Source organism: Fistularia commersonii, chromosome 30 (assembly GCF_037954325.1).
Source record: "Fistularia commersonii isolate RoL2024-O1a breed Wild chromosome 30, RoL_Fcom_v1.0, whole genome shotgun sequence".
In the NCBI taxonomy this organism is placed as follows: domain Eukaryota; kingdom Metazoa; phylum Chordata; class Actinopteri; order Syngnathiformes; family Fistulariidae; genus Fistularia; species Fistularia commersonii.
The window spans coordinates 1,424,863-1,445,449 of NC_141313.1; the positions used below are offsets into that span (position 1 = coordinate 1,424,863).

General features: G+C 47.9%; 1 protein-coding gene across 3 annotated transcripts; it reads right to left on the minus strand.

The window, feature by feature from the left end:
• Positions 1 to 1,188: 1,188 nt before the first annotated feature.
• mgat1b (alpha-1,3-mannosyl-glycoprotein 2-beta-N-acetylglucosaminyltransferase b) lies at positions 1,189 to 19,681 on the minus strand. 3 transcript variants are annotated; one of them, XM_086177630.1, is made up of 3 exons: positions 19,268 to 19,681; positions 8,639 to 9,791; positions 1,189 to 4,281 (listed from the first exon to the last, which is right to left on the minus strand). In XM_086177630.1, the coding sequence occupies exons 2-3, from the start codon at positions 9,455 to 9,457 to the stop codon at positions 3,580 to 3,582; spliced, it is 1,521 nt and encodes a 506-aa protein (XP_086033756.1). In that variant the 5' UTR covers positions 9,458 to 9,791; positions 19,268 to 19,681; the 3' UTR covers positions 1,189 to 3,579. The 3 variants fall into 3 exon arrangements, with proteins under 3 accessions (XP_086033756.1, XP_086033757.1, XP_086033758.1); XM_086177631.1 differs by lacking the exon at positions 19,268 to 19,681 and adding an exon at positions 18,761 to 18,869; XM_086177632.1 differs by lacking the exon at positions 19,268 to 19,681 and adding an exon at positions 16,904 to 16,923.
• Positions 19,682 to 20,587: the final 906 nt, after the last annotated feature.

The following is a 20,587-nucleotide window of genomic DNA, read 5'->3' on the forward strand; positions in this document are numbered from 1 at the left end:
CAAAATAAATATAAATATTGCACAGAAAGTGGCGGATGAGGTAGTGGGGTCGTGCAAAAATACCTTTTTTTATACCAGCGGTGCTGACACTTACATGGCAACAACCCACGTGATACAATAACACTTCAACATTCATAAAAGAAATGAGTCGCCGTTCTAAATTTTTCAGTTGTATAAGAATCGAGAGGCCGAGGCTTCGGGAGAAGAGATGAAGTTACTACCTGCAGATGTTTAATATCCCTTCTTGACCATCATATGTACAAAAAACATCTGTCCCTGACTGTGCGTGTGTGTCTGTGCTGGTGCGCTTGAAAACTCTTTACATAATTGTCAGTTTCCTATTTTACTTTTGATGATTATTGACGATGCATGTTTCTTTGTGTAGGATCAGATTATGAACGGCTTCCTGGTCCAATTAGTTAGATCTTGATTTGATTGACATATAATGAGATTATAAACCAGTCCCTTTGGTTGAGACAAAAAGTATTAACGTTGACTTGAGAGTGCTTACGCGGTGGATCGGCTCGGATGTTTCCCAGACGTTTACAAGCCTCTGTCTCTGGACGAGAAATCTGCCGTGTTTATGAAACAGGAAGAGGAGCAGGAATCCAACAGGACGGCTGAGAGGAAGCTGGCAGATGAGACACGCTTTTCCGCTGCTGAACTTTCATTTCACTTTTATTGAGCGAAGTGCATTTAATTTTCAACTGCATCTCCTACTCCATAATTTTGAAAAAAATAAGATGAAAAAAAAAAAAAAAAAAATCGAGGTCAATTTATTTTGTCTTTGGGATCATAAGGCTGTTTCTGTCCTTCACTGTGTCAGTATCAGCAGATGATGGCGTAGTTATTGCTGCCGATAATGTCAGGGTTCACCCTGGACCGCTCCATCACAGGGCCACATGTAGAGACATAACACCATTCACCATCTGAGCTACATGTCTGGACAATTTACAGTCTCCACACAAAAAGCCCCCCAGTGGGAATCCAAGCAGGGACCTTCTTGCTGTGAGGTGGAAGTGTTCGCCACCGTGTCGCCGAGGTTTCATCTTATAATCCCTCTTACAAGTTTGTTTGTTCTGATCATTTTGATTTTCCCTCAATCGCCAATTTCCTTCCGTCACGCGGGTGTTTCTGATTGGGCGCCACCGGGAGGCGAGCCAAGAAAAGAGGTACTCCTTCAGCAAGTGAGCAAATATCAAAATAGTTGATTTTTATTTGTCACGTATTAAAGTTATAAACACATCAGGCAGTGGTTTCACATCACCGTACAGAGAATCTCCTGAAGCCAAATACAGTACAGTGATAATCCTTCTGGCTTCACGATCAATCGGACAATCATTGGTTTTTCAACAAACCCAAGCGACCAAAGCAGTCGGGATGGTCTGGAGGTCATGCTTGCGTCGGGCCCGGCAAAGCAAACACTGTAAATATCACTTCAAAAATGCACACCACTGTTTCATCCTCGTCTCCACAAAAAAATCGACGACACAACTCTCGGGTGCCGCGAGCGGGTTCTTGCGAAACGGAGCGTCGGCGGGTGGAGATTTTTCTTTTTCCAAAAGAAAACGATTCAAAAGAAAGAAAGGCGATGAGATGGAGTCGGCCTCGGCCTCCAGACTAAATGATTATCTCGCACCTGATGTGTCGGCAGCCGTAAAACATCGGCTCGATTCTAAATACTTGTTTTTCTCCTGTTGGGACGACGTTCTCCTTCCAAGTTTTCCGACCACGTTTTCCCGTCGTACGCCTCGGCCATCGCAACTTCTGCTCACCGTTACGCAATCTAGCTCAACATCTTCAGGTGATTATTTCAAGATTAATTCAAAATTAATATCATTTGTTACTTTTCTGATATTTTTTACAGAGTACATGTGAAACTGGCCATCGCCGAGCCCCGTGAGATCGGGGGCGAGACACACCGGTTTTATCCATTTCTAATGGATTTTACTCGAACGGGGAGCGAAGCAAAGAAAAATATGCTTTTTAAAAGCTTACGGTCTCAAAAACTGCACCTGTCAGGGAGCGGCGAGGATCCGGGGCCTTCCGCCGGCTGCACAGTAGCGACGGTTCTCTTCCCGTTTGGGGAAAACAGCTAAAGAGAACTCGGGAGGAGCGAAACCTGGCGGTCACCTCCGCTTTGGTTCATCATGGACGTACGAGCCAGTGGCCGATATCAAGCTCCAGATCTCATTTTTTGTTTAACAATGATGCAACGTGAGGTTTTGGACCATCTAAGAAGTAGAAAGCGGATACTCAGCGTGGAAGGACGCGGCCACACCAACCTGCCGAACGACGCTGCAATGGAACGGCCTTTGCATACGAGACACGGATATTTTATTAGTATCCATTTTGAAAAATGTCTGGCTTTGGTCAGCGATGGAAACGCGGCCCATCGCTCCGCCGAGGGTTAATCGCCGGCTCCGTCTTCCGTCGACGGCGACGGAAAACAGCCCGGGAACCTCCCGCCTCCGTCCGCAACTTTGCCACCTAAAGCCGCTGAATTTCGATCCGCGTTGTCTCTGGTTTTACGCGCTCCGGTCGTCCAGCTTGGAACCGGCCTTCTGCACGATGAGGGACCTGGCAGGTCCACAACTAACCACCAAGTTAACCCAAATCTTACAAAACGCCTGCGCACAGATTGTGGCCGAGCGGCTTCGAAAAGCTTTTCGTTTGTTTATTCCTCTCTGATATGAAAAAGGGGTGGAGACTTTAAACCTACTGGGATGATATAAAGTCCTGGCGCAGGGGCTCCAGACGGGCGTCAAATCAAATCGAATGTGTCGGATGTGCACGAGCCCGAGACGGAGGCGGGGGAACAAACTCCCCGACGACGCTTCCTGCGAATTCTTTTGTTTCACAGGCACGAAAACCGTGGCTGATGATGAGGAATACTGTTAAAAATTAAAGACGAGATCAACTGAAAGGGTATTTTAAGCACCGTTCCTCAAAAGCAGAACTACAACCGGTGCATCCTTTGGGGGGAAAAAAACATAAAATAATCATTTTAGCCACTGAGCCACATCTCCGACACGGGTTCTGGTGAAGTTTAACTCGGGATATTTCGACCGCGGTCGTGGTTTACGTAACGGCGCGTTCCCCTTTTGTTCTGGTTTCACTCGGTGGGTTGGAGAAGTTGTGAGAAGGTCACGGAGGAAGCAGAAGAAACCTTCCTCCGACAGTCACGGCGACACCCGCCGCGTGTCGACCGGCTTTCAACCCTTCTCTCGTTTCACGACGACACGGCGGGCGCATCACCACCGACACCGAAACGTGACGCTTCCTGTCGACGACCAAACGCTATGTACAGCTGTTGCAAATGTCTGGATGCCATCTCACAGTCGGCCAGATATTCAAAAGATTAAAAAAAAAACAACCGAAACCGAGAAATAAAAAGAAAAAAAAAAAAAAAGACACCAAACCAAATTGGCCCGGAAAGCAAGGCACGCTGCCACGATCTGTGTTCACGGTTTCCTTCCTTTCCACTCCGACCCCGAACCGGCGCCTTCATTTAAACGCTTCTTCACGCGCCGGCGCTCAGAAATCCGGCGTTTCCTCCGAACGGACCCCCGGAGCGCCTCAGCTCCAGCTGGTGTCGTAGCGCGTCCAGCCCTCCGGCGGAGCCAAGAACACCCTGCGACCTCGGTACAAGAAACTCACCACGCCCCTGTAGCCGGTGCGCGGGACTCCCGACTTCAAGTCGTCCATGGCCCCCAGGTTCCTGGAGAGGACTTTAAAACTGTCCCGGCTGGAGTACTGCACCCGGAACGGACCCGCCCCTCTAAGAACGCCGCCCTGCTGCAGGTCTTCGATCTTGACCGGCGGGGCGCTGTAAACTTCTTTGACAAACTTCTCATCGTAGTTCTCTTTTAGCAGGTAAGACAAATCCTGTTTGGTAAAAGGCACAAATTCAGTGTTGAGCTTAATGTAGCGCAAATATTGGTCAAAGAATTGACCTAAACTGACGCCTTTTCGGCCAAAGGTTATGGTCCTAGAGATCTCCGGACGGATGCACGAGCGCTCCTTGCGCTGCTCCGGCTGACGCATCCAGTCGTCCCAGAAGGCGGAAGGCCATTTGGGCTCCAGTTCCTCCCACATCTCCTTGAGCAGCATCCAACCCAGGCCGGGGAAGAAGTCCGTCCGGTAGAGGAGCTCCGCTTTCCCCGGGTCCACCAGGGCGTCTCTGCCGTTATCGTTCCAGGCGGAAACACACCACAGCGTCGGGTCGGAGCGCAGGATCGGATACAGGGCTCGGAAATACTCGAAAAAGTCCGGCGCCACCTAAACAAGAGAGGAGAGGCGATTACGGGAGGAATCGACAAAACATCCGACGCTCCTCGTATCCGCGGCGGATAAGGAGCGCGGGGGCTTCTCCCGGTTGTCAACGCCAAGGACGATTCACCGCATTTGACACGAGATAAAACGGAATTCGGAAAGGTGGATCGGACAAAAGCGACGGAGCACGGCCGAGACGAGAACGGAAAGCGATACCGTCTCACGTACGGTAATTTGCACTTTAGCTTTGGGTTTAGACCGACAACTTGTAGAGCAGCGGTTCTTAACCTGGGTTGGATCGAACCCCAGGGGTTCGGCGGAGGTCAAGACACGCATTGGTGATGACATCACCGGCCGCAGGCGATCACGCTACATAGCTTAGCCTGTCCGTGCTGCAGGGATTTTGGCGCGCTCAGTTGTAGTAACTTGTGACTGTCGTGATGGTACGTCATGTGATTTCTTTCTTAATATTTGAATCCCTTCATACTAATTATGTCGGGCAAAAAAAGAAAGCGGTCGGAAGAACACGTACAATACGGATTCACACGTATGACGGAACGCGATTGGAATCGATGTCCTAACCGCATGATTTGCAAAGACAAGATGAGCAATTCTAGTCCGGCACCGGCAAAACTAAGGGAAGGCTTCCTTCAGCTGCATGGAGACGGGAACTACAAGAACATAGCGCTTGCTGGATTCAAGGTGAAGGGAGCCAGATTCCATGAAAAGGCTACTCCGCCTGTTCTTTGTACCCATCGACGAACCGATCCTCCATCCAGTAAAGAAGGGTTCGGTGAATGCGCATGTAAAACAGGTGGGGTTCGGTACCTCCGACAAGGTTAAGAACCGCTGTTGTAGAGGAAGTTCGCCCCGCCCAAAAAATGAAAAACAGAAAAACATCGTTTGCCTTGTCGATGATTAAAAAGGGGAACAAGCGAAGAACAGTCAGGTTCCCAAGCAAACACATATTTTCCCCTCTGACTTGCAAAATAATTGCTGATTTATAGGCCCGGCTTTCTGCTCCAAGATGCTGATTGAATTTCCTGGAACTTCTTTCCTGCTGCACAGACACTTTTACCAACCACATGTTGACTCGGACGGTTTCCTTATCCGTCAGCGAAGCCCGAGGTAAACAGCCTTTCTGCCAAAAGCCGGCGAGGACGATCCAGTTATCGGCTCAATGCGTCGACCCCGACGAGGAACTTGGCAGAGCAAGACGAGAGGCGCGTTTAGAGGTGGTTTTTACGTCCGTGAAACTGTTATTCTCACATCTCGACAAGAAAATCATACTTTGGAATTTCATTTGGTGAATCCAAACATCAGGTATGAAGCCTTTGGATACGTAAGAGGTGTGACGGCGAGCTTCTGTTTCCGTGTTGAACGTTTTATGAAATAATTCGACCCAAATCTTGGCGCTCGGGAGGCGTGAGTGGGGGGAAAAAAAGAAAAAAAAACAATATCGCAGGATTTTTTGAAATGAATTTTAGTTTTTATAACTGCGTCACGGACCGGCTTTTTTTTCCACAGACAATATTTTCATTTTGCTAGCTCGCGGGTTTGATATTATTATCTCCATTAATGTGAAGCGTCAAGAGCCGAGAGAATTTTCCAAAATAAAACATCGTGCCGACTCGGATAACAAATTGTTATTTATTCTTTCTGTGCGTCCGGCACCAAACCGCCCACGTACCGGTATCGGCCCGCGGCCCGGACTTTGGTCACCGCCGGTTTGGGACACGTAAGACATGGCGGCGGTTTCCACTTTCGCATATTTTACATATTCCCCTCTAGTTCAGTTTCGTTCGTCGTCACGTAGCGTCTCACTTTCGGACCGTCGTGCATCTCTAATAAGGGGACGATACGGTCGTAATCGCATTTTGTCTTTCATTCTTGTGAAATCTAAAAATTCAATTTCTACATCTAATCGTGCTCATCACGAGTTAGACGAGGGGGATCTCCACAGAAACGTAACTTCCTCTTGTTCCCTTCTACAAGATAAATCTCCACCTTCATCGATCTGAGCTTTGGCCCGGGGTTTTTGGCCACGTCAGTAAATGTAGCGTTCCGTCTTCATCGGCTTCAACTCCGTCTACGGATGAAGAAGCTGAACGTTGGAAGCCTCCCTGCCGCGCCGCGCCGCACGACAACTCGACAAAAACGCGACGAAACGTCGGTATAAACCGGCGTCACGAGGCACGGACGCCGAATTAACCTTCGAGCCGCTGCTGGGAGGAACTTCTTGCCATCTGTTTTCCCTTTTTCTTTAACTTTATCACTAAAAGGCAGCAGATGCCGGGGAAGCAGGAGGGACGTGAGGAGAATCCAGCCTTTTTTTTTTTTTTTTTAACATTGCGTAAATACCGCTTAGAAATACCGACCACCGATTAAAAAACCGTTTTAGGACCGAGAACTTTACCTCATTAGACAAATGGACGGTAAAGTTTTGGCATCGGCTGCAGTTTGGGTATATATTAGCGCGCAGCGGCAGGGCCTCTGGTAATTCCCACTTCCCAGAAGCCAGAGAATAAGCCGCTCCATCATGTCTTTGTGTCTGCCGGCGAGCGCGTCGACCAACAGCTGGGTTTTATTTGAAGGCCTCCCGCCTCCGGCCACCCGGATGTGCATTTGTAGGCAGAGGTAGAGGAATCCAGGGCGGGTCGAGGGTCCCGCGTCGGACCGCGAAAGTGGAAAACCCAACGGCGGCGCCTTGTTACCCTCTTCCTGGTGGCGCAGTTCTGAGTGGAAACCCGCGGGCCGACGCCAAGCCTGAGATTACGGAACTGTCAGCTCAGCCGTGAGTCAAAAAAAAAAAAAAAACCTCACGGCGTGGACTCACCTTTGAATCCAAGCGAGGATCACCGCACCACGCAAAGTGTATGGAACCCGACCCGTCGGCGGGGGTATAATCGCCAACACATGCTGGCTCGCGAGCGCCGCGGCGACCAAATATGGCCGCAGAGCGAAGCCAGGGTTCGCTATCGGGTGTCCGGAACATCGCGATTTGCCGTGGCGATTCTGAAGAACACGGGAACGAAGGGACGCCCGCGGGCCGCGACTCCACGCAGAAGCCGAAAGGAGAATTTAAAGACATTTTTATTTTCGCTTTTGGATTTTTTTCTCTCCTTCAAGCTTTGAAACATAAAAACAGTTCCAGGGGACTCCTCGATTTAAATATACTGCTCAAAAATATAAAGGGAACACTTGAACAACACAATGTAACTCCAAGTCAATCACACTTGTGTGAAATCATAGTGTCCACTCAGGAAGCAACACACATTCATTTTGACTTGTTTTAAGGACATTACATCAAAGTTGGATCAGCCTGGAGTTTGTTTTTACACTTTAATGTTGAGTGTGATTCCTAATCCAGACCTCCATGGGTTGATACAATTGATTTCCATCGATCGTTTTGGTGTGATTTTGTTGTCAGCACATTCAACTGTGTAAAGAGCAAAGTATTTCATAAGAATATTTCATTCATTTAGATCTAGGATGTGTTTTTTAAGTGTTCCCTTTATTTTTTGGAGCAGCGTATAATGGAATAAGGAAGATGAGGTGTCATGATTTCTACGCATCTTTAGCCTCTTGTTACAACTGGACGCTTCGACGGAAGGGAACACCGGATTTATCTGCTCGCTACCAAACAGCCCTGAGCTGGAGGGGAACGGTTGGACGAGTCCGAGAGAAGACGGTCCGTTAAAACAGTGTTTCCCAACCTTTTTTGAGCCACGGCACATATTTTACATTCGAAAAATCACACCACCACATAAATATGTCAAAAACATTTGTTAACGAGTTTATTATTTACGTCGGATAAATCATTTTCGGACCGATCGGGTGAAAGTGGGCGTTTTTCCACGGTGGTTAGGAAACACTGCGTTAAACAGCGGGACGTCATCTCTGCGGAAAAACCCAGTTAGACTCGGTAAAGTTTGTCGTAAAGTGTGAGTCCGACCGCTTTTTTTTTTTTTTCTTTTTTTGGTCCAACCGTTCGCTTTTCTGTCTTTGATTTTCAAACTCCACCGCATTTCTTCTGGCGTTTCATTTTCTCCCCTACGCTTTTCTAAACTTTATTAATGCCATTCATGTCCCACCTTGTTATTAAGAGGCAGATTTGGAACGCATTGTTTCGTAAGTGCCCGCATTTTTTCCAATTCATCCAACTTCTAAAAAATGCATCTGGCCCAGTTTGCGTCTCGCTTTTGCTCATAAATCTATGAATAGTCGCGTCGAGATCTCTTTTATCGTGCTTTTAGCGATCTTTCTCAAAATTACCACATGGTACGATGCGGTAACTTTTCCCGCCGCTGCTAAAATAACCCGGCGAGAAGGAACATCTCCGAATCGGCGGGACGGCGCTCACCTCCAGGTCGTCCTCCACGATGACGACGGTGGACTGGGAGAAGGTGTGGAACACCTGGTTCAGAGCCCAGCGGTAATGCCGGGCGATTTTATAGTAGCCCTGGAACTTCCTGTGCTCCGGCCGAACCCTGATGTCGGACAGGTCCGGCTGGCTGATGTGCGTCACCTGCTCTCCGTACGAGCCGATCACGCGGGCCGTCTCGGCGTGGCCGCAGTCCTGGCTGACTATTATGGGATAGAGCTCCGGGGAGGGACGGTACTGGATGAGCTTGTCGAGGCTCCTCTTGACGGTCACCCGGTCGCAGGCGATGACGAGGATGGGGATGACGACTCCGGGGCTCGCGGCTGAGGTGAAGGGTTTGTCGTCCTCCGCCGCGGCGGCGGCGGCGCCTTCCGCGTCCGTCCGTTTAATCTCCGGCGCTTCCGTCACGACGGGCTGCTGCGTCCGTCCGAAGGTTTCATCCGTCTCGTGCCGCCGGACAACCTCGGCTTGTTTGGCATCGTCCGTTTCCCTCTTGCCGACGTCCTTCTGCCGCGCCCACACCGCCCTGTGGCTCTCGATCTGCTTCAGTAGCTTTTTCTGAGTTTCCAGCTGAACTTCCACCTCCTCCGCCAGCCGGATCACCTCCCCGGCGAGGTTGACTCGGCTCCCCTTCGCCCCGGCGACGCCCCACTCCTCGTTTCCTCCCGGTTCGGCTCCGCCGCCTTCTCCCGGGCGGCCGATGGGCGGGCGGCCCCAAAGGTACAGAAGAAGCAAAGCGTTCCAGGCGACAAACAGAAAAGCACCGCATAGTATAAGAGAACCTTTCTTTCGAACCATGGCCTAATGACACGGGTCGGGGGTCGAGCGGGGGTTTCGGAGACGGTAAAAAGGGCGAGGGTCCGCGGATGTAGCCCCGAGAGGGTAGCTTGGATGGACAGGAAGCGGCTCTCCGATCACATCATTTCAACTTTAAGGTCGTCCGTCGGGAGGAGAAGCGGCGAGGTGAAAAAAACTCCACGCGATCTTACAGAAGAAGGCTTCAACTCCATGAAATCCCGGATGAAGTCTGCGTGGATGCAGACGACGGAGGGGGGGGGGAAGGAGCGGGAAAGCGGGGGGTCACTTTGGGTCGAGGGATCGAGAGCGTAGATGTTATCCTTCGGCCATCATCCTGAAAACAAAGACGAGAAAACAAATAATCACCGACACGAACGCGCTTCGTCGGGACATCAGAAAACGGCGAGAACAAAAAGCTTCTTTTTGTCCGACCGGCTCTGAATGGTTCAAATAAACAAATGACAGAACGGGGTTGCAGGGTAGGTCGAGGAAGAGCGGGAAAAGCTCCGAATCCGACCCATAACTGATCATTTGTTTCTAATTACAAGGATCACAGTTTCCAGACGCAAGCTCGGGGATGCCAGTTCTTACCGAGTCCCGAAGCTGCATCGCTGTCGTTGGTTTTAGCTCGAAACTGAAATCTCAATGGGAAAATGACTGCGGTAGAAAAATAATCATCGAATATAACATTTTTTCAGCACTACTAAACTCTTCCAAAAGGCATTCTGGAAGGACCACACCTCGTGATCTGTTGGAGAGGAAGTGGCCTCACGTAGCTGCTAGGCTACGTTGAGCGGAATCGATGAATAAGTGCAATCATTAAATCAAACTCTTAGATCGAGAGTAGCGGTATGTTTCTATATTTTTTTTTTTTCATAATTCCATTTCGCCGTTTCAAAAATACCGTATTTTCTGGACTACACGTCGCTACGGAGTACAAGTCGCACCAGCCATAAAATGCATAATAAAGAAGAAAAAAACATATAGAAGTCGCACTGGAGTATAAGTCGCATTTTTGGGGGGGAAATTTATTGAATAAAATCCAACTCCAAGAATAGATATTTCATCTTGAAAGGCAATTTAGAATGAGAATAGAATAAAGGACAACAGGCTGAACAAGTATAGCCTGTATGACGCATAAACAACGAACTGAGAACGTGCCTGCTAGGCTATGCTAACGTAACATATTATGCTAAGAGTCATTCAAATAACGATAGCATATAGCACATGCTACAACCAAACAATCAGTGTCACTCTTAAGCACTAAATCCAACGAAATCTTCTTCTTCGGTGTCACTTCTGAACAACTCCGAAGGTAGACAAACGCGCCGCTTCCTCATCTACCGCTACGTCGCTACGTCAGAGTCATCGTCACTTGCAGTTCCAATTATTCCAGCCTTTCTGGATCCCGACAGGACGGCGTCCTTGTTCTGATAGGGAGGCGATGGCGTTGCATGAAGCCGTAACACCAGGAAGTTCCTCCCGCAAAGTCATTTCTATTCATCTCCTTGGCAACTACCTGGTGTGAAGACGCAACTGTCCTGTTGACAAGCCTCTCCATGTCCTTCCTCTAGCCGTGGCCAGCTAGCTTTTAGCCCGCGATTAGCTTTTTTAGCTTCCTTCACTTCAGTAAGAGTAACCTCCGCTTTCCGCCAGTCCCTTACAAGTTTCTCACTAACTTCAAACTTTCTTTCCGCTGCTCGATCGCCGTTTCCGGCTTCATATTTCACTCCTTCCGGCTTGTAACCTGCAGAATATGATTTTCTTTTCGGTGCCATTTTTGTTCAGCCCTTCTCAGTTGTTTTTAGAAGTTACCGCCAATGTTGAAATGATCGATTTTCATCGGTACAGAAGTCGCTGGTAGCATCTTTTTTCACAACACACTTCTGCCATGACCCGCTACGCTGAATTTTGATTGGTTGGCGTGTGTGTGTGACGATCACTGTTATATTAAAGACACACACGCAGACACACACACACACATCAGCGCAAGAGAGCTCAATTATTTCACACACAAGTCGCTCCAGAGTATAAGTCGCACCCCCGGACAAACTATGAAAACAAACGCGACTTATAGTCCGGAAAATACAGTATATAAAATCATGTCTTTTATGGAATTTTTATTGGTTTTTATTTAAATCTATGTCGGTCATCTTCACATGGAGCTAGTTTTGTTCAAGAACGTGTTTTTCGATGAAACGCCCGACATCGTGTAAGCGATACATCACATCGACAGGCAACAAAATAGGACACCGGTGCTATCAAGCAAATATAAACACCCGTTCAATCAACAGCAACGCTGGTTATTTTACAAAGAGATCAACCGGGAGAATACAAAGTCTGGAAGGAAAGAGAAACTCCCCAATTAAAGCAGCCTCTCCATGCAGATTCAGTCGGAGCAGCATCCATAAATAAAACCGAGGGGTGTTTATTCGGGGAGATGCGCGGCGTTTCTTTGAGGAGTTTCGGCATGATTAGAAAACGACGCCACCGAGGCAACGAAGTTCTTCGCAAACTTCTTTTGAAAGCACAGGACAAAGAACCGTCAAGTAAAGTCAATCCGACGGCCTCAAAACGAAACGGCATTCAGAGGTCAAAGGTCATCTCCCCTCCCTTCGACCCTAAGAATCCCCGCTGAGGGCAACTTCACCTTGACTTGTCTTTCTTCCGGTACGTTCCGAGGGAAGCGTCCATCTTACGGACGAGCTCCGACGTCGGGGTACTTTTTTCATTTACCGTCGTTTTGTTTTTTGGTTTGTTTTGTTTTAAAGTTGCGTAGAAGCCGCTGGACTCCTCGCCTCGCGCCCACATTGCAACCCACGGCGATACGGGTTCGCGGCGCCGCTCTGTTTTTGTCCGAGCAGAAGCACATTTCCAATAACAGGGAACGGAAAGCCATCGTTTTTTTTTTTTTGTTTTGTTTTTTTTTTTCAGACGAAGGCAGTGAGCTGTTGGATGCCAGGTCAGCAGAGGGGATTTATATGCGCACTGACGTGGATCTCTGGAGGCTCGCAAACCACAAACGTCGACTTTATCGCAGTTTTCCAGAGACTGACAGGACGTCCTGCTCTCGCCGTGACCAACGGCTCTTCAAAAATAAAAAAAAAAAAAACATGTCAAAGTTCAACGGGGCTTTTGTTTCATCTATTCATCTATTTCTAAGTGACCCCGAGAAACCACAGCTTTTCAAGCTTGTGTGTTTTCCTGTCGAACTATCTTGTTCTGAGAGCAGATAATAGGACAAACAGGAAACTCTTATTTCTTTCAATCACTCTAAAGGTGACGGACAAGACGAACCGGTTTTGGACGAATTCATTTTTTTTTTTTTTTTTTTTTTTTTTATGAGGCTGTCACAGCGAGATCGCACTCGCTGGATTCACACGCTTTCAAGCGTAAAACAGGAGAAAAAATAAATAAAAACAATATTATTATTTTTGACATGTATAAATCCGTGACCCTGCACTCGACCGGATGACTTACTTTGAATAAACACACCATTTTGAAACGTGTGTTTAAAGTATAAACATTCATACTTCATATAAACGCCATGGTAACATATTCATGTTTTGATATGTTGCCACAGCAGTTTGGTTTGAAAACACTTCCTCACTGATCTCTGCAGATAACTTACGGGGGATAATTCTTGTTCTTCATCACCTTTGTTATGTATTTTTGCGAATAGATGATGAATATTCTGGCGTCTTTTGCAATATTCAGGAAATTTAAAAAAAATTCACAAATCTCTCCTGCTATACTAATACAGGACACATGACGATATTTTATCGAGCGACGGGGGGGAATTTTAGGACTCGGTAGAAGTGTGTTCGGGTTCGCCGAGCTCAAAAAGCGACGCAAAGGAAACCACAAAACGGGTCATTTTAACCCGAAGAAACAGCTATTTCTCCGCCAAAGGGCGCAACTACTGCATGTATGCATTAAAGACGCCGCTGTTTCCACGGCGGAATTCATTCAACACCTTTCCAGGTCCCCTAAAACAGGTCCGGAGAGATACCCCGATATATTTGTACGGAGGTTCTCGGGTTAATCCTCGTCAAATCTTCTGGCGGGAACTGAACTCCATTTCATCTGCGGGAGAAGTTTCACCTCCTCAGCTCGCCGCTCGCGGCTCAGTGAACTGAAGAACCTTCCTGCGGTTGTCCGTCCATCGCTTCCGCCTCAGAAGCCGAATATTAATCTCTCGACGTTTCCGGCGCGAGAGTTTTCTCAAATAGCTTAACAACACCAGACGAAGGCCATACTGCTGAGCTAATGTTTGCCTTTTTAAAATCCCCATCTATCACCATCTGCGTTGCAGATATCACTCGTAGCTTTAAGATAAGCTGCTTGTCGAGCCGGGCAGGAAAAGTATTAGTATCGTTTATCTGTTATTCTTTTTAATTGCAGTCTTTCTAGATTGAATTTACCGTCATTTCTGGACTATAGAGCGCGCCTGAATATAAGCCGCGCCGGCTAAAACGTTGTAACGGGAGATTTTGACACTTTTTTTTTTTACTTTTAATTCCATACATACCGGTAACATCAACAAATATGTAATGGAAATGTTTTTTTCTTTTTTTTTTTTTTGCCCTCCCGCGAACAGTGGCTGTAACACGGCTGATGAAAAAGATTAATAATAAATAACACAAGCAAAAGTCCCTCCATTTTCTATCCCCGCTTTGGCCTGGTTTTCTAAAAACCGTTAAAGTCGTCTTCTTCGATGTCGGAACTGAACGGCTTCGGAATTTCACGGTCAAAACAATTCGAGCGTTCAAAAAAAGTGTGAAAAAAGTAACTGAAATCATTATAAGGGGTCAAACAAGTGAAGTTACTTTTTCAATACCTCTATCATGTGCACTCCAACATCTAATCTATTTAGCACTTGAAAAAGCCACTGTGTTACAGACACACACTGATAGAAAACAAATATGGCTGGAAGGTTATTTTAATGAGGAGTGTGAACCCAATGTTTTCCGTCCGAGTCGTTCAAGGACAGAGAAAGATTTTCATTTTCACATCCTTGGGAGTTGGAAAGTCATTGACGTACGTCTGCTAATTTCAACCTGCCGCCCCGTTCGCACGGAGCTGGAAGTCTGAGGTGTCCAGACAGTCACTTTTTGTTTGCAAAATTCATTTGCAGTCACTTTACAGTTTCTACGTGCCAGGTTTGGCTCCTCTGTCTGCCACTATTAGCTTAGTTTGCCAACATGCGGTTACACTGTGTTCTCAAAAAAAGACGTCTTTTGACATTTGTGACAAAATAACGTGCTTGGATAAAAAATTCCCAGCTCTTATTCTGCCAAGGAAGGAGCTGCTGCTTTAGCACAAAAATGCTAAAAGGTCACCGCTAATATAGCGCTTTCACACCTTGCTGTTTTAAATTACAAAGCGCTCACGCACCGATGGCGGTCACTTGAGCATGGAGGCGCGACTGGTGAGCTCCAGCTCCCCGACATGGAGGTGATGCCACGGAGTTTTCATATAAACAAGTTATTTGCGCCATATTAGCGCCATCCATGCTTTTAACTGAAAACAACTGCGATAAAGTGATTATCGTTACGTTTGGATCAGTCCGAAGCCTCGAGCGACTTGTTGCCGAAAGGGTAGAGTTTGGAGAGCCTTCTTCACCGCCATATTAAATATTCCCTTGGATATTAGGATTCGGCTAGAATTCCACATTTTCCATCTTTGAAAACAAACCAAAGTCAGCTCGGCTCGCGGAAACCTCTCATTAAATGTGGAAGACATTAAGGGACTCCCGAGGCCTGTTTCCAATGATATTCCAAATCGCAACAACGTGCCAATGCTACCATCTTACAACTGCAAAACAAATACAAAACAACCGTGAAACACAGCGGACTTGATTCAACCGGCTTAACAAAGGCCGATTTGATCGTTGCCGTCGGCTAACGGCGAGCGAGGTACCGGCGGCGTCCAACAATGGACGCTAAACTGAGCGCCACCGACAAGGCTAAATCTCCGGTTGAGGACACGGTTTCTAACAATGAGTTCACTTGGAGATTCGGCCCGGTCGGCGTTGCGACGAGCTTAAAAGTTCAAGAACACGCTGTTGTTTGGACGCTACATTTGGACGCTAGGGACCACCTAGCCGCTTCGGCTACATCTGCTGACCGATTTCTTTCCTGTAGCGACTGTATCCATGGATGTATAAATGAGCCGCTCGCAATGTTGAAGGGGCTTCCATTCACGTCTGTGAAAATCTGCTCAGTGTCACATGTTGCAAAAAAAAAACAAAAAACACAAAAGTTCTGCATCAGCCTCACATTGTGCATTCACAGCGCCAGAACAGACATTTCCGTTGCTAAGATATGGTTTAACCCCCAGCAACGAGGACGGAGATAAAGCCATTTCATCTAGCTGCTCTTTTAGACTTTCAAATCGTTATCAGACCAAACGAATCAAATTACGGACGCTTGAATGGAGAATTCACGCTTCTTTTTCCATGCGAGTTTGGAGGAAATTGTTCTGGACTCACTGACGAGCACAATACTTGTATGACTTCATAGACTATTACTATATCCGTCTCCAGCATACTTGCGTTTCCATTGTCAGGTGGCCTGAAACGAATGTATTTTCTGAAAACGCGATCCGGGACGCCTCCAAAAGGAAATTGCGGTTCGAAATAAGTACGTAGAATCCACTCTTTCTGTCTCGGCCTTCTGCGGAGACGTTTATCCCCGCGGGCTAGCTGGTCTGCCGACGCCGACGCCGCTAGTCATCTGACGCGACTTCAATTAGCGGCATCCCGTGTCAAACGCCGTCCCTTTCGGACGTTGTTTGTTATTTGTGCCGCGCGGCGGTTCTGTTTTCTGGAGGTTTGAAGAACGCGAGATCGGCGCGAGCCATCGATTTATGATGCTACATCTTGTGATTCATACAGGGAGGCCATCAAAACCCTCCACGGCCGGCAGAATGGGCTCTCTTTCTTTCTCTCTCTCTCTCCAGCTCCGACACAAACACTTTATTATCCCTGCGGCGACGAAACAGAACAGACAAACCGCACAACACGAAAGCAGTTTTTGCGGCTGAATTTAGAAATCTGTTCAAAAGTCAGATTAACCCAAATGAATCGCATAAGAGTCCGGTTATAATTTGGATCGTTCCATCGTTTTGGAAGCATGACGGTGAAAATAATGGGCTTTTGTCAGACGAGTCGTCATTTTTTTTTAAACTGACGTAAAATCCATGAAGCCGGCGATGACATTATTTGTTTCACACTCATTTTCATGTATTGAATCACTTTGAATATTGTTTTTAACAAAATAACGCCACTCTTTTGATAGAAAACACATTATGTCACTATTTTTATCGTGTCTGACTGAAATAAATAATGACACAACTGACTTTAAACAGTAGTTTCCACAAAACAACGTTACAAACAAATTTTCCCGTTGGTGATCAATAAAGTAATATCTTAAATTTACATACCGATACACTTTCGGTGTTGTTTTCTTCGCTTGCTATCGAAACAAAAAACCAGAACATGTTTCACCCTCTTTGAACCCTTTTAATGGCGCTCTTGTTCCACGACTCCGGTTTTTCTTGTTTATTTGTTTTCTTTATGCAAATCAAAAACAGACACAACGTGAAAAATTATGCCAGGATGTGAGTCATCGTTACGCAATATAAAACACACACACACACACACACACACACACACGCACCTCCACCCCATGTGAATACACACTTTTGTAGCTCCTCAACCTACATCACAGTTAGTGATATCAATTAGTGGAAATCTGCTGGATGGAACAAACTATTCGATTTTTAAAATCCACGCATGACAATAAGCAAGAAAAGTGCAAAAATCATCATTTTCTTTCACACACACTTCCATTTGTAAGTACTACTAACCAGCAGAATGATCACTCCGAAACAGTATTCAATAGAAAAATGGAGAGAAAGTGAACGTCTGCATGGCGACGCAATTAAATTAGACTTGTGGTTGATGCTCTGCGTGTCAATGAAAAAACAAACAAAAAACAATAACAATACCGGTTTCTGTGGGATTCAAAAAAAATCAGTTTCCAAGATACGTAGAGTATCGGCAAGGGATCAACAGGAGCAAAGACCTCTTCAAATAAGCAACAGGGAGAAATAGGTGTAATTATCTAAATAGATGTCTAATTGTTGAAATTGCATGATTAGAAGTGAAGTCAGCGGCTGCGAGTCACACGTCTTTAACACTTTTGTTGAGCGACGGCTTCAGAATGCAGGGGATTCCTGCGAGCGGCCCTGAAGACAAACGAATCCCTTAAGATGCATTTGATCACGGTCTCGTTTCAGGCAGGAAAATCGCCGGGACTTCGCCGAGAGCCGAATGTCCGACGGGCAAACGAACTCGGTCGAACTCGGACGACGCTTCCGGCGAACTCTCTCGTCAAATAAACTCCCGCTAACGTTGGCGTTCTGATGAGAAGCACCAGGTGGAGCGCCGCCGAGGTCACGCTAACTCCTCTGCGCTAAGGAAGCTTAACCAATTATTGACGATAAATATAGACACGTAATAATCTTGTAAAGCTTGTAACGCTTATTTGACTACAGGGAAAAAGCTCTGCGCTTATTACTTTTCACCTTAAACGGATTCTCACGTCCCCCCCCGAACGTCTGGAGCACTTTTCCACGATTAAATGCTAATTCAAACACGTCCTCGCGCCTCTGCGTTTCACTCGGATTGGAAATATAAAACCCAACTGTAAAAAGGTTAATAGATCTAGAATGGGTGGACGGATAAAAGCGGAGGGGAATCTAAATCACGAGTGGAACGGGAGCGACGTGAATACATAAATCACCGGGTCGTTACGAGTCTTCTTCTCCCTCCAGGGTCTCCACGGCGAATCATCTAACCCTCTCCTCACACATGGACTAACTTCACGTCTTCAGGAACACGCCGTCCTCCTCTTCTTCAAGATTGTTGCACAAATCCCGTGCAGGTTATGAGCACCGAGTGCCCGGCGTGGAGGCCGCGGGTTCGACCAGCGAACACACACCCACTCAAAGTTAACACACACACACACACATGGTGTTACAGCCTGTTGGACCCTGACTGTGGAAGAACTGAACCCAGGTGGCTCTATTGATTTATTCCACCTCAGTAAGGAGCAAAGGTGGAACATGTTGCAACTCTTATGAACACACACACTCTCACACACACACTGCAGCACTGTTAACTGGAGTAAAAGTATGAGAATGAAACTCCCAAGGGAGTTAGCAAGAAGAAGATGGAGAAGAAGTGACCAGAGAGGTCTGAGGAGCATCTGCAAGGGGTGTGAGGACCTGCTTTACCTGCTTCGTGGGAGAGTCGTGGATCTGTCACGCCGCCCGGTCGCTCGGGTTGTGTGTGTGTGAGACAAGGGGAGGATGACCGTGAGCACGGAGGGAGGGTTCCCGGTGGGAGGGAACTGTTCTCCACACAAAGCGTACCGACGTGAAACCGTCTCCCCGTTAACCCCCTCCTGCCCCCGGCCGGCGAGAGCAGCCGGGACCCCGGCTCTTCCGCGAACCCCGTGTCCTCCTAACCACCGAATCCACCCGAGTTCAGTCCGCACAGCTCTCCCACCGGGTCCAACCCGGTCGTAACTGTTCGAAATGCACGGATAAAGTAAATAACGGCCCGGTTTGTGCGGGAGAGGCTCCCCCGGAGGGGAGGAGGGAGCCCCGCGGCTTTAGCTAGCCCGGTACGCTGACGTGCCACTTAGCTCGCTAGCTAGCGCTAGCAGGGGAGGAGGAGGGGGGTTCCCGGTCCACCCCGGGGGAACCGGCCGGTGTGACGCCGTTAACCCGGTCACTCACCTCTGTCCCGCCGGACCGAAGGAACCGGAACGCCTTTCATTGCGAAGCGGGGGGCGGGGGGGAGGAAAGGCGAGGAGGTTGCCGGGAAGCCGCGGCGCCGGACGGGCTGTTAGCTAGCTGCTAGCCCCCGCGGTGTAGCAGTCACAGCACATCTCAGTGTCGGTGCTCCGCGGCTCCGCCGCTGTCCGCTCCGCCGCCTCCGGCTCCCATCCTCCCCGCCGGCTCTGGCTCGATGTCCCGCGGCGGCGGCGGCGGCGGTGCGGCGGCAGCCGACGTTCACGCAAAAATTCACGCCGTCGCCGGGGTTGTTGTGGTGACGGGTGGTTCCCACCTTGTCCCGGGGTTTCTCACGCTCCAGCTGCTCGTCGGGTGTCAGCTGACGGCATTTTCACTCGGGTACACAAAACTACACTTCCGGATTATTAACGCGATTAAAGCCGAAAAGACACGAGTCGAGCCGAAGACTCCGGCTGGCTAATGTGTCCGCAGGGGTGGATCAAGACCGCCTGAGACCTGCGGGCTCCATCCAGGCCCCCCAAACATGTTCATCTGAACAACTTCTTCTTCTCCTTTGGGCTTTTCCCTTCAGGGGTTGCCACAGCACCAACCTTTGCCTTCTATCCCTATTCTCTGCATCCTACTCTCTCACTTCATAACCTCTCTCACTACGTCCATAAACCTTTGCTCTTCCTCTAGACCTCCTACCTGGCAGCTCCACCTTCAGCAACCTTCTACCAAGATCATCACCAGGGTTTGGACATGAACAGAAGAGTATTCATGTCCAAACCATCTCAGTTGTCACTTTGGTCTCGGTCATACATGTCCTGCACCCCTATGACAAATTCTTCTTTTCCACCTTCTCCATCTAACCCTATTCTCTGGATCTTTCTCTCTCACTTTGTCCATGGATCTTCTCTTTTGTCTTCCTCTAGACCTCCTATGTGGCAACTACACCTTCAGCAACTTTCTACCCAGATCTTCACCATGGTTTGGACATGAACGGATGGGTATTCATGGCCAAACCATCTCAGTCATCACTTTGGTCTTGGTCATACATGTCCTGCACCCCTGTGACAAATTGTTCTTTTCCACCTTCTCCACTTACCCTATTCTCTGGATCTTCCTCTCTCACTATGTCCATCGATCTTCTCTTTGGTCTTCCTCAGATTCCAGCATCTGTCTACCAATATATTCACCATCCCAACCATCTCAGTCTATGTCCAGAACATCTACCATGTGCCGTTCCTCTGATGGACTCATTCCTGATCCTCTCCATCCTGGTCACTCTCAGCATCCGTGGAAGAGCTGACCGCTGCCGCC

Coding starts and splice junctions, on each gene's coding strand:
- mgat1b (XM_086177630.1), bottom strand. CDS start 9,457: ATGGTTCGAAAGAAAGGTTCTCTTATACTATGCGGTGCTTTTCTGTTT. Junction 4,282..8,638: donor TCGTGGAGGACGACCTGGAG/GTGAGCGCCGTC, acceptor TCTCTTGTTTAG/GTGGCGCCGGACTTTTTCGA.